The sequence below is a fragment of the Sabethes cyaneus genome, chromosome 1, assembly GCF_943734655.1.
Source record: "Sabethes cyaneus chromosome 1, idSabCyanKW18_F2, whole genome shotgun sequence".
Classification (NCBI taxonomy): Eukaryota; Metazoa; Arthropoda; class Insecta; order Diptera; family Culicidae; genus Sabethes; species Sabethes cyaneus.
Window position 1 is genome coordinate 49,478,820 of NC_071353.1, and position 14,043 is coordinate 49,492,862.

A 14,043-nucleotide genomic window follows, 5' to 3' on the forward strand; every position below is an offset into this window, starting at 1 on the left:
ACTATGATGACAAGCATGACTCTCGGAGTCTCAATAGTCTTGGTTAATGGAAATATTATATTATTTTCCCATTACAGAGTTCATCAAACAAGACATCGTCGCGATCAGAGTTGAGGTACCAACCGCCAGGGGAAAATCCGATATTATCATAACATCGGCCTACTTTCCTGGTGAGGCTCCCACTCAAGAAGTTGCGGCGTTTGTAAAATACTGTAGAGAAGTCAACCAAGACTTTCCCAAGCAACCAAAAGTTCGAATTTCACTTAAGAAACAAACTTGAAAGTTCAAATTTGGTTCAAATTTAGTTCCGCAGAACTTTCTAGCTGAACAACCAGACACTACATTTGTAAACCGAACTTCATTCTCATCAAAGTACCGGTAATATCTATAGCAACTTGAAAGTCCAACATGCAGCTTGAAAGTTCAACACACAGCTTGAAAGTAACTTAGAGTTCGGATAATGGTGTCTAAGGAAGGTTAACAAGCTTTATGCATATGGATCTATAGCTTGCTAAGCAGCTTTACTTGTAATTAACCGAACTCAAAGTTGCCTTAAGTTCGCTGCATAGAGCGCTAAGCAGCTTCTAAAGAAACTTTGGCAAAAGTTTATAAAACAGCACTTTTAGTTCTATTTTTATACTTTTCTATTTTCTTCCTCCGCCTCCTCCTAACTTTTGTAAAGTCGGTTGCGTCGGTCATGCGATTAAGATAGACCATATAAAAAAAGCCTAACTAACACCGACCGCTGCTGGATTTGAACCCGAGCGTTCCGCGTTGAAAGCCTATCCTAATGCAGTGCACCATCTCTGACGCCGCTAGTGACATGAATTTTGCCGATGAGTTGTTATTAAGTGTAAGTTCGTTTCGGGGCTGTGATAAATGAGAAATTAGCACATCGAGTAAAACCGACGCATATCGCATATTCCAGCAATGGAACAGTGGTATGCGTCTGAGTCACCGAAAAGAAGTACTCGAGTTCAAATCCCCGAGATTTTGGTTGGTGGTGTGTGGTAAGTTACTATAAATTAATATTAAAAAAAACAGTCGGTTATTAACCAAAATTAAATGCCTTAGTTAATGAGAAATGTCATGAATCTGCAAAACAGGAAGAAGTGGGAAAATATTCCCCCAATCTTTTTTTATTTCTAAAATTATTGGAATTTCTTTTTGGGCTGAACAGTGTTCTATATAGCGACTTAAGTATACTTTTTGCGAACTTTCTAGTTCTGTTAGAAGTTACTTTGTATTCCCTTCGAAGTTTAATCATCAAATACGAACTTGAAAGTACGGTTAATTACTTAAAAATGAAGTTGAATAGAGTTCTATTCATGATCATTTCATTGGCTGATTAAGCCAAAAAATCCCCTTTTATCGGAACTTTTGGTTACTTGGGTTATCATCGGCTGTGATGCCAACGAGGTTGAACATGGAATAATCGAATAATTTGTTATCGAATACCTCCGGCACGAGAAATTCCTTAATCGAATAGTTCAGAGGGGAGTAAAAATGCGAATAATCCCCATTAATCGTTCATATTCGTCCGATTAATCGAATTTTTAAGCGAAATAGTCGAATATTTATGGTTGAATACTAGGTACTAGCACGAATATTGAACTAATCGATTAGTGCATACAACGCTAACCGATTAATCGGTAATCGAATAATTGAAAATTGCGAACTTCCCTAAATGAACCAACATTCATAAATGCTATCAGGCAGGAAGTCTTGGACCTGACCTAGTGCAGTCCAGTAATTTCGGAGGAAATACAGAACTGGCACGTGTCGGACGAAGCTTCGCTGTCTGATCACAGGCACATTATTTTCGAATGGATCCCTACTAGCACGGTTGTTACAAAGCAGTTGTGGTAACCGAATTATGACTAATTTCAGTCGTAATTCGGTTGCTTTAACTAAACGGACCTAAAGTGTGTTACTTGGGGTGGGTGGCCTAGTGTCACAGGTCGCATATCGAGATCCTAGGAAAACAAACTGGGATCAGTATGCGCTTGAACTCGAATCGAAAAGCCTCACTAGAAGAATTAGGTTGGTTCAACAACTTGAGTCGGCCTCAAAGGTTTCAAACCAAACGATAGTCTCTGTTTATAACCGTAATTGTCCACTTAAAGGGTTACTTCAACTAGGAATGTTCCCTGGTGGAACAGAAGGCTCGAACGGCTTCGCAAAATGGCGCGAAAACTGAAAACTGTTCAATAGAGCAAAGATTACTTCGGACTGGACTCAATATAGGAGAGCTCTAACCGAATATAGCAAAGAACTAAGACGATCAAAAAGGAAATCTGGGGTACACAATTGTGAAAGCATTGAAAGTACTCCAATTGCGGCAAGACTTAACAAGACTCTTGCTAAGGATCATTCGAATGGACTCGGTACTCTCAAGAAAGATGACGGTTCGTTCACAAAATCTCCGGCTGAAGTACTAGACTTGATGATTGGGACTCACTTTCCGAGGTCTTCCTCAGTTTATGCTGCTGCCAGCTCGGACTCTGATTGTGACATAGGATATTCTCAAAGAAACTCCTCGGGATCTGAGAGGACAAAAGAGATATCAACCAGAGTCGCAGAGATGGCTTTCACTAGGGCTAGGGTGGAAAACGCAGCGAGTTCTTTTTAACTTTATAAATCGGCAGGTGCAGGTGGGATTTTCCCAGCGCAGATTCAAAAATGAGAATCTATGCTAATTCCACCTCTAATCGAGATTCTTAAGGCAAGTCTGATACTAAATCATATTCCGTCTACATGGAGATTAGTAAGTTGTATTTATACCAAAACCAGGAAAACGTGACAAATCACTTCCAAAAGCCTTCAGACCAATTAGTTTAGTATCAGTATTGTTAAAAACTACGGAAAAGATATTATGAATATGAATACATTAAGTCTGAATACATGATTAGATATCCATTATCGAAGCACCAGTTTGCTTATCAAGCTGGGAAATCTACAATCACACGCTCATGGCAAAAATTGAAAAGTCTCTTTCATCGAAAGAAACAGCATTAGGCGCGTTTCTCGACATCGAAGGGGCCTTTGATAACGCTTCTTATTTATCAATGGCAAATGCGATGAAGAAAAGACAGTTTGATAACTGTATAGTCGAGTGGATCCATAGTATGCTCGCACTTAGGCAAATCACCTCGGAGCTGGGAGGGCTGTCAACAACGGTGACTGCAACTAAAGGTGGCCCACAAGGAGGGGTTCTTTCACCCCTGCTTTGGTCATTGGTAGTTGATGATCTCCTGAGAAGCTTAGAGGCAAAAGGTTTCGAAGTTGTGGGTTTTGCTGATGATTTAGTCATCATGGTTCGTGGAAAATTCGACAACGTGATATCGGATAGAATGCAAAGGGCCTTAAACCTCACACTATCTTGGTGTAGTAAAGAAAGCCTGGGCATTAATCCTTCAAAAACAACAATTGTTCCTTTCACTAGGAAGAGAAAGCTGACGTTACAGTCTCTACACCTTGGGAAAGCAGAAATTAAATGTAGCGTCTCAGTTAAATATCTGGGAGGGCTGCCAATTTCTAACATTTCAAAATTTAAATGTCATAAAGGAAAAAGCTGGGCCACAGTGTGCTATAAGCTGTGAAATGAATGTACCGCAATTGCAATCAATGAGGTAAGCTGTTCCCTAAATTGAGCATATTATTGGAATGTTTTTCTACTTTACAAGATCCTTATGCTTGTTTTGTATCGGTTCAAGCCAAAGTTTTGGAGATTCGAATATCTTTCAGTCTTATCGAACCATGTTGCTCCGGCACTACATGAAAATATGAATGTTTAGTAGTGTCTTTAGTTATCCTATATCTTGCTTGCAATAGCCTGGTTTATATAAATTTCACAGAAAACAAGGTTTTACCACTCAAGCCACCGTGGATTTTTATAATTTCGCGTGATATGTAACCTGTTTGTTGTCGCATAAATATACAAAAACATTATTTTCTCGTATATACTGTAAACAAACCACTGACAAAGTATCGACCTTTTCGCGTGCGTAATGGCGGCTAGTGGGAACAACTTTCGGAATACTTTAGCATGCCTTTGGCAACTTTATTCACGTCGAGTTGATATTTCCAGCCTTAATTGTTGTTGTGGAACTATCAAGCGTACGTGAGCGGAGTTCCCAAAAGCAAATAAACATTGTCGAAAAGTATACCCACTAGCCGCCATTAGGCGCGCGAAAAGGTGGATATACCAAAAATAAAGTACTCAATTTTCTTACATTTTGCAATAATAATTTTACTTGTACATTGTTTCACTACATTAAGAAAATTAAAAAGTGAACTTTTTTACGATTCTTCAAGCAAACGTCAGCGCATAAGTTTCTGTCGAACAGGTCAATTGACAATATTTACTGCAAAACACTATTACGGCTTTCTTCAGTGTTGGGATGTGAAACGACCATTCGGTTTTATATCTGGTACCCCTCGTCGTCGTCGGTCTCGTGCTTTCAAAATTTGCCACCAGAGACGCTGGCTGAAGCTTGAAAGATTTTGACGTTTGTGCTGTCTTTCTTCCTCCCTTTTTATAAGAAAATACATACAGCTGCTTTTGCATGACTGAGGTGGAGAAGTGATTAACATTTTTTTGTGCATTTACTTTATTCAAATGACCTCAAGTAATTAAACGATTAAGACAAATAGTGTTTATTTTACAGTGTTTAATTGTTTATTTATTTGTAACTTGGAATTTATAAAAAAAATACAGGTATGTATATGTTTTGTTCGTGCTCTACTGCAAAAACAGGCGTTGTCAGTCGGCTTTGGATTATCTCATTTCTGCCCCAAAGAAAATGAGAAGAAAGTGATTTTTACATGAAAATGCATGAGTCAAGTAGAGCAAACAAAATTCACTGTATTCTGTATTTTGTTGATAAATGTGTTCATTTTGCATGATTTAACATCCGCTGCGAAGCGATAGTATTGTCTGAGTATTTGAGTAATACAAGATAAGACTAGAATCAGCGTGTAAGATTCTTTTGGAAATGTGCAACATTTCCTGCTTTGCACAATGCCCGGTATTCTTTGCTGAATAAACTGATAGAGAGTGAGCTTGATTAATTAAACGTTTTGATGCGCATGTTACTTCCTACACACGAACGCGACCCACTATTAAAGTATATTGACCGATATCTGATAGAAATTAGCTTGCATACATAAGCCAGACGCATGTCAGATGAATTATAAAAATAGAACTCGATGTTTTTGGAGTGAATCCATTGCTCAATCTAGTTAGAATATCGAATTTAACGTATTTCTTTTTAATTTTTGATTACTGCAGATGGCTTCAGGAAGACCCATTAAGTGCGTTGTTGTTGGCGATGGAACGGTAGGAAAGACTTGTATGTTGATTTCGTACACAACGGACAGCTTCCCCGGCGAGTACGTTCCCACGGTGTAAGTTTCAAATTACGGCTCGATTGTGCTCACAGAGCATAGCAAAAATGGCTCGCTTCAATGGTCAAATTAATATTGTTACATATGTTCTCTTTTAATCACTAACAAAGCTTCGACAACTATTCGGCACCGATGGTAGTGGATGGAGTACAAGTATCGCTAGGATTATGGGATACCGCTGGGCAGGAGGACTACGACCGGTTACGACCGCTTTCCTATCCACAAACGGATGTTTTTCTCATATGCTTTAGCGTAGCGAGCCCGTCATCATTCGAAAATGTCACTTCCAAATGGTACCCTGAAATAAAACATCACTGCCCGGATGCGCCAATTATTCTAGTTGGTAAGTTTTGTTTTTCAATCTGATATTTCTGGCGCAAGCTATTTTTTGGTTAACAATCTGTCAAACGTTTCATAATACATTCAACAGTAACTAATACCTATGTTCAATCGATTATCGGCAATAGCCTGTATGAATAAAACGGTTGTACAACATTTTCCCGAAAACCGTTTCCCCGAAACCCAGTTCCCCGAAGGATATTTTCCCGAAGCCTATTTCCCCGAATGAACTGTTTTCCCGAATGTACCACTTTCCCGAAAACCATTTCCCCGAATGTACTACTTCCCCGAATACCATTTCCCCGAATATAATACTTCCCCGAAAACCATTTCCCCGAATATACTACTTCCCCGAAAACCGTTTGCCCGAATGTACCATTTCCCCGAAAAGTAACGTTTTATATTTCGAGGTCACAAATTATATAGGTGTTGAAGCTAGGCACATCAGAGATCAGAGTATTAGGCATTACTAATCCGAGGCGCGCAAATTCCGTTCGGCTAATTTTGGCTCCTAGTTCCGTGCAAATGGTATTAAAGTCAACAATATCTGTGAACAAAACATGCACATTTCCTTCAACAATGTTTGAATGCTTGAGAGTATACGTTCAAACATTTTTGTCGAAAATGTTCTGTATCTTCCGCTAGGAAACCGCCACCTTTAGACCAAGCGTATGAAATTAGGCGTCGCACGCAATTGCGGCACCTCACGGACTCAACGAATGGTTGTCCGACTTTCTCTAGAAAACTAAACACCAGAAAATAAAATACCGAAGGATATTCCCCAGAAAGAATCATTCTCCAGAAAACCAATGTTCAGGAAGTGCTAAATTCCAAAAAACCAATTACAAGTATCAAATTCCAGAGAACTGATTCTCAGAAAGTACTGTTTACCAGAAAGCTATTGGCAAGAAAGAACCAATATCTAGAAAAATATTTAACAACGAGTTCATTTATTTAAAGGAATTAACTTACATCAGGAAACAAAACTAAATTATTCTGCAGTAGGTATTATTATAATTATTAATATCTTTTCTTCCAACCACATCTTCATCTACTATCTTACAGTTTATTAAGTATCTCTCTTTTCTGGATTTTTCGCGCATCGTCTAATTACCGCATTTGCCCGCATTTTCGACTTTCCCCGAAAATTATTTTCTCGGATAAACGAATGTTGTTAAAATCAATGTTACGAGTACAATGAGTTACGCTTATTACAAGATGTGGCACCTAACTATTTTGTCGTGCTAGTAGCAAACGTTTCCTAGATGATTCAGGGCGAGACGGCCGTAGGCCGCGAGTGTTCGCCGGCGACCCGCCGTCGGAAGCGCCGGCCACTGCGGGGGGGCAGCCCCCCCGCAGAAACCACCTCTATTTAGGTGCATATGTTTTCCTAGGTTTACCGACTAGTAGGGGTTATCCTTTAGTTGAGTCCGAACGAGCGATAGCGAGTAAGGACAGCATATAACCAACAATTAAGTAGACCGAAGGCTGCGAATGTTTTGACATACAGTCGATATTTCCCTACTGCAAGAGTTAAATTCTCTGACTGAAGATGAAAGAAGGAAGCAGTCACCAGCGACTTTGCTGACCTAGACCGTAATTGAAGACATTGCTTTTTGCACCCTTAAGACCTAGCGCCCTTAGCGGAGGCTAGTCTGACAACCGCACGCTACGGCACTGACCTTACCTACATGATCCGAAAACGATTTTTACGTTGGAAATCATACCAAGGGACCTAAGAAGGTCAAAGTTCTGCGTCTGTTCACGAAGAATGATCCATCTATTCACCAAGAAAAATGATAGCCAATCCACCGTTGGATGTAGCAGACTTTCGCACGCACAAATTTGTGAATTTCCGCATACCCAGTCGTAGTAACTAATTTTCAGTTGATTCCGCACGAGCAGCAGTTATTTTATCAGCAAGAATATGTGAAAACTGGTTTTGTTTTGAGGTGTTAAATAGTATGTTACATGTTCCGTCAAAATTCATTGACGTTTCAATTGTTTCAGCTTTATGTGTTTTTCTACTTTTTGATTTGCAGCCTTCTGTGGTACTCAACCCCAGTTTTTAAATTTTAAACTTATCAGATTTGCAGCATAAAACTGCTTCACCTATTCTATAATGCTGCGCAGGGGAAGTAATGGCTTATTTTTAAAAACATGCTTTCCGAAGAAGTGGCATTCGAGAAATTGGTTTTTATAAACTGTATTTTGGGAATCTAGTACCTACATTCGGAAAAGTATTTTTCAGAAAAACTTCATTCGGGGAAAATATTTCCCCGTATGTCTTATAATCTTACATATATTTCTACTTTGAAGATACTGGGAATAAAATTTTGGGTAAGACCAGACATACACTTGACAACAGGCTTGCAATGCAATGTAACATGAATTTTACTCGTGGAAATCAGGTTTTCGGGGAAATGATACCTTCGGGAAAATGTTTTTCGGGGAATTGGTACATTCGGGGAAATATTATTCGGGGAATTAGTACATTCGGGGAAATATCTTTCGGGAAATTAGTACATTCGGGGAAATATATTTCGGGGAATTATTACATTCGGGGAAATATCTTTCGGGAAAAGAGTTTTCGGGGAATTGATACATTCGGGGAAATATCTTTCGGGGAGACGGGCTTCGGGGAAATGGTTTTCGGGGAATTGTTATACAATCGAATAAAACAGTTTGCTTTGCTTTTCCCATGTAAACCTTACGGAATAAGTTAAGCAAGCCGTCTTTTATTCATACGGTCTAATAAAATATTCTATTCCTGAGTATAAATCGTACTCCTAGGGACTGGTGTGGCACAGTTGCTAACTATCTATGTGCACCGCAACGGGTGCCTTGGAAAATCAAACGCAGTGTGGGTACTACCTATTAAGGTTAGTTATCTATTTTGGACAGGCGTTTCGAGCGCTATATTTTAGGCATTTCTGGAAATGACCAAAATAGAGTATGTGTAACGCCTGCACAAAATAGATTAATCACCCTAGCTTGTTACCCGGACGCGGTGTTTTTATCTTCGGCTGGGCTCCGATGGTTTGCAAAATGTACTTTTGACATTCATTATGTGACGGAATGATTTCTAAAAATGACAATTGGGTGTTTCTTCGAAGAATTTTTTCTGGTTCAGGATCATACTGAAGGGTAAACTTTACAGCTTCTTGTGGCCTAGTAGTCAAATCAGAAGCACCTTTTTAGGCATTGATATTCACAAACATACCTCTGATGTGAGATGTTTAATACGTCGTAGAATTGATCGTGCTTATCTTGAAAAGCGCCACAAAGAGAACAGAGATCGTGAAGAATTAGAACAACTATTCCGGTCTAATGGCATAGTGAAGTTCTATGAGAACATACGCGTCCTCGATCTTTGATGAAGCACAAACTGAAACGAGGGGTCATACAACTGGCGAAAGTTGAGAGTCAATTTAAATAAACCGACAAAGCTAATGGTATTCGCGTCCGGCGCATCGTTTAATAGATCATCGTATAAGCCCGTCATTTGGCAATCCTAGTTATCCTAAGCTTCGACTTCGGCGTAGAAAGCCTTCATAGTCTGCTCGAGCCATAAATACTGATAACTGATAAATAACATGTACATAGCCCATTCCCTCGATTCAACTCCCGCGCGATTCATAGGCACTCGAGAGTGTGCAATATGTATCTGTTCACGTTCGACTTTAGCATATGCTGTCTTAAAATCGATAAAAAAAACTACTCTTTCCGTGTATTTCTCCGGGAGTTTCTGTTCTACCCAAATCCTGAATATTATCCAATGAAATATTATTACTAATTGTTCTGTAATGCTTTGTAGAGATTTGCCGGAGTTCATCCTATTCGACGACTCCCTGGCGGTTTCAATAGATTAATTTTTCGCCAGATCTCCAGGAGATCGAGAGATGCGACGCTGCTGTGTGTTTATGTTTACTTTTCTTTTCGGTTTCTTTCGTTATATCGCCATTGAGAAGCTCATCGAAGAACTGCTTCCATCTGTTGACTATCTTACATTAGTAAAATTCAATTAATGCGTTTCGCAAATTTGATAATTTTGTGTTTTCGATAACTTTATAATCAAAATGCAGATAATGGTAGCTGTGCCAAATAGCGAGTAGATACCAAGTAGTGAAAACACTTAGAAGGCTGTTTAAATATATACCTATATAGAAAGATAATAACAGTTCCACAAATATCTTGTAAACTAAAATTGGAATACAGTTTATAGAGCCACATTACATGAGTCAGAGCTCCATGTCGTTGTTTATGTAATAAAATTACCACTTGTAATCTGACAAAATTAATTTAATGCTACTCCCCAGGTACCAAAATCGATCTGCGGGAAGACCGAGAGACGCTAAGCGCTCTTGCCGAACAAGGCCTGTCAGCACTCAAACGGGAACAGGGACAAAAACTAGCCAACAAGGTTCGCGCCGTAAAATATATGGAGTGCTCCGCTTTAACGCAGCGTGGCCTAAAGCAGGTATTTGACGAAGCCGTACGAGCTGTTTTACGGCCTGAACCACTCAAACGACGTCAACGAAAGTGTGTTGTGATGTAAGCAGTCTTCGGAGTATTTCGTGCTCCACCGGAATCTCTTGTACATAGGATTAAGTAAAGTGAACAAATGGTAGAGAAACAGCTGAACAATACTCAATCCTCGAATGTCAATGGATGTTTTTGGAGAGAAAATACGAACGGTAAGAAAATATTCTAAGCATTAGTTTTCAATCAACCAAAAATTAAAACAAAAGTTTCGCACAGTTCAAATGAAAAAAAAAGAAGAATTAATTTGTTTCACACATTTTTGTGCCATTGCAACATTCACAAAGGTGTCACAAGAATAGTGTACGAACGAAAGCGGACACCTAATTTCAATAAAATGCCTATATACCTCATTCATCGAAAAGACCTGCATGTTTTTTTAATCAGAAAATCGCTTTGAAATTTTGTAAGATTTACACAACACGAAAACTCAGCGTAAATTTCATTACGAATACCACCCAACACAGACATCCCAAGCAAACTGCAAGCTATTGCATCGAACTTAAGAAGGCCTACGTTCAAAAACAAAATGTTTCCATCGAGCGATATTTTTTTGTAGATTTCAATGATTTTGTATCAGTAGAAAAAAAAAAAGTTCGTATGATTAAACATAAGATCAAAAAATAAAACTAAAAGTTAAAACTGTTGGACACTGTTTAGCCGAAAATATTTCAAAAAGACGAAAAATGGTTCAATCAATACTGAGAGTAGTTCAAATTAAGTTTTTCAAATTTAACAGGATCTGCAGTGAAACGGTTACGCGCATCTGCTTTTCACTAGCTGTGACGCTTCGCATTTCATTACTTTTTTCAACAACATTTTACATGATTTTACTGGGAGAAAATATTTGCAATAACTTTGACTGAAGCAGAATATTTCCCACAAATTCGTACTACTGGGTAGCTTAAATCTCGGGTTTGTTATTTCTTCAGTTTTTGGTCACGAACAGAACAAGAAAAGTAAATCTAGTCACTAGTGAACGTCTGAATATTTGAAAACAAGCAAATGACGTAAATTAGAGAAAAAAACGAGCATTACATTACAATGAAAGGACATGAAAAGTCAATTTCTGACAGGACGAACACAACAAGAGGTGACAACAGCAGAAACAAGCGGTGATTTAGATCTTTGATCTAATTTTCATTAAAAACCGAAAATCAATTATAGTATAATAGTTTAATAATTTGCAACGTTGCAATTTTTTACCCTCACGAATAATCAAAAACAATGATTTTCGTCATATCAATATAGGTTATATAAATGTGCACCGTAGCGTTGCGACAGATATTCAAGCATACAAAAGCATTAAACATGATTTAAATAATAACATATAGCTTAGGTTTCGGTTTACTGTAACTTACCTGCTCGCAGTTTTGGCTAGTATAGGCATTGGTTGAGCATCAACACCAAAGCGAGCTGCTGAAGCCAATTATAATGTAAGACAAAGCGCAATCTTTCTGACAAAATAGTTCAAGTTCTTTTCTGTTCCACTTAAATAACCAAGATCTGTTTTATTAGCCCTAATTTTACTTCAACTGACATGACACATGAAACATTTGTACACAAGGCTATTGCTAATCGAGTAACTTGATTTCTTTAGATTTCTCAGCATTTATTGGTTTTTCGCATTTTCTTACTGCTAATTATAATTACTTTCTGTATGATTGTAGAATATGACTATGAAATATATATTTTTCCTAAAGTATACATTTGGGTTGTTTTTCTAGTAATGAAAGTTGTTTGTTCATTTTATTTAAGGTTAAGGTTACCTCTAGGAACCACTGTCAATGATTTTTAGTATTAACAATATACAAGGCTATTATCTAGAAAATTCTATGGAAATAAAAAGGTTTCGAAATTACGTTAACTTCTGGAGATCCAAAAATCTTAATAACAAGATATATTGATCTTAGAATATAGGCGGAGTGAGTGGGTGCTATGGTTGAAGAGTGTGATGAAATGGTTGGACCTATGTTGTTTAATTGAATGGATGGTAACGCGAGTAACTGTTAGGGGAACTGCCTAAATAGGTGGCGGACCCGAAGTTACTACGGTGTTCGAGCAGCCGCTGACACGTCAGACGTGGCGGCCTCGCATGCAAACTGCCTGAACTAACTGATCTATCTGTTTCCTATGGTTAAGGAAATTTAACGGCTTCCTCTTTGATACGCACCTCGACAATCGACCGACCAGGTATACATTTAATTTCGACAACATAGTCGTCTTGGTATTCATTTTTTTGATGCCCAGCAAGATCGGGTACTCGGCTAGTTCCTTAATAGTCCTTGAAAAAGAGTTTCTAACAAACCTACTTATATTATAAAATACGCCACTGCAAAGAATTTACAATACTTCAGGGAAAACATTATGTTACACTGGTAATTAATAATTGAAAACTGTCCGTCTTTGACTTTCGTAACATCAAGTTCCGGAGCATCGTTCGCCGTCAGACTATAGAGCCGTCGACAATAGTGAATGGAACTCGAACGATGTAAACACATCTTCCAGAAGCTCCACGTAAATAGGGTGGTCTGAATCAAACTTGGCTAATGTGGTAAAATGCGAAAATCAATAGTGTGCAATGTTGTAAAGGACTATAAGGAGAACCTACGTATGGAAAGGTGGCAAACAACTTTCAAGAAAACCGAAACTAGGGACTAGGACGTGCGCTAAGGTAGAAGATATTGAGGCGCGTTAAATACATTTCCGGCATCTCCATTCGGGTATGGCTCTAGAAGGATCGATGCCAACTATCAAACTGTTGCGATCTTTAAGAATGTGACGCTAGGTATATCGCGAATCCACCCCTGTAGAGAAAAACTTCATATACACAAGTGACATTTGACATGACATGTACTCTTCGGACAAAGTTAATTAAAACCATGTTTTAGGAATACTCGGTCGTATTGTTGTTCCGATAATTCCGTTATTTTATCCTCATCTGGTTCCTCTAATCGTTGTCCACTCATAGGTTATGGGCCCAGACTAGTTAAGGAAGGTGAAATTTCGCGTGAAAAGTCACGGAACGGTTTATTTTCAAATTATTTTCATCACATTTTGAAGAAGTTAAATAACCACAACTCAGACGTAGTAATTTAAGATGGAGATAGAGATGTGCATTGGCAAAGGCAGCGTGGGACAGCTGAAAGGCATATCACGATAAAGCAGATACTGCAAAAGTTGTCGCGCCTAGGATTGAAGGAAGGTAACGATATAGAATAACATTTGGAAATGTCTTTCGATCTGCTGCAACGAATCGCGGATATCGGTGATGGCATTCCGGAGAAGCTACAAGTTGCCATGTTGTTTTGTTATTTGCCGAGATCGTACGATTATTTAACAATGGCGCTGGAGCACCGGCCGCGGGAAGAGTTAACACTGCAGCTGGCGAAATCAAAATTTCTGGCGGAATGAGAGAGGCGAAGGGAGCGTAACAAAACGGTTAATGCGAGTAGTGGACGAGCACTACGAGTAGAACATCGTCGAAAACGGGGAACTGGCGGTGGCAACCAGTCAGTCGCTAATGTTAGTAAACAAAACACAGAAAAGCGTACTTGTTTTCTGTGAAAGCAAACGGGGCATCTAAAGAAAGATTGTCCACACCACCCAGGTAACCAATAAGCATTAAAATAAGCAGTAAATCAGTCGTTTATTAGCATTCCTGGCGTTTTGTACTGCAGGTTGTTGTTTATCAGCTTTTTGACTGCATAACTGTTGCAAATCGGCATCCAAAATTCTTTTTAAATTCTTCTT

At 38.7% G+C, this 14,043-nt stretch overlaps 1 protein-coding gene across 1 annotated transcript; it reads left to right on the forward strand.

The window, feature by feature from the left end:
• The first annotated feature begins 4,605 nt into the window (after positions 1–4,605).
• On the forward strand, positions 4,606–11,962 carry LOC128732937 (ras-related C3 botulinum toxin substrate 1). Its single transcript, XM_053826414.1, has 4 exons — positions 4,606–4,720; positions 5,294–5,409; positions 5,520–5,752; positions 10,068–11,962. The coding sequence occupies exons 2-4, from the start codon at positions 5,294–5,296 to the stop codon at positions 10,304–10,306; spliced, it is 588 nt and encodes a 195-aa protein (XP_053682389.1). The 5' UTR covers positions 4,606–4,720; the 3' UTR covers positions 10,307–11,962.
• Positions 11,963–14,043: the final 2,081 nt, after the last annotated feature.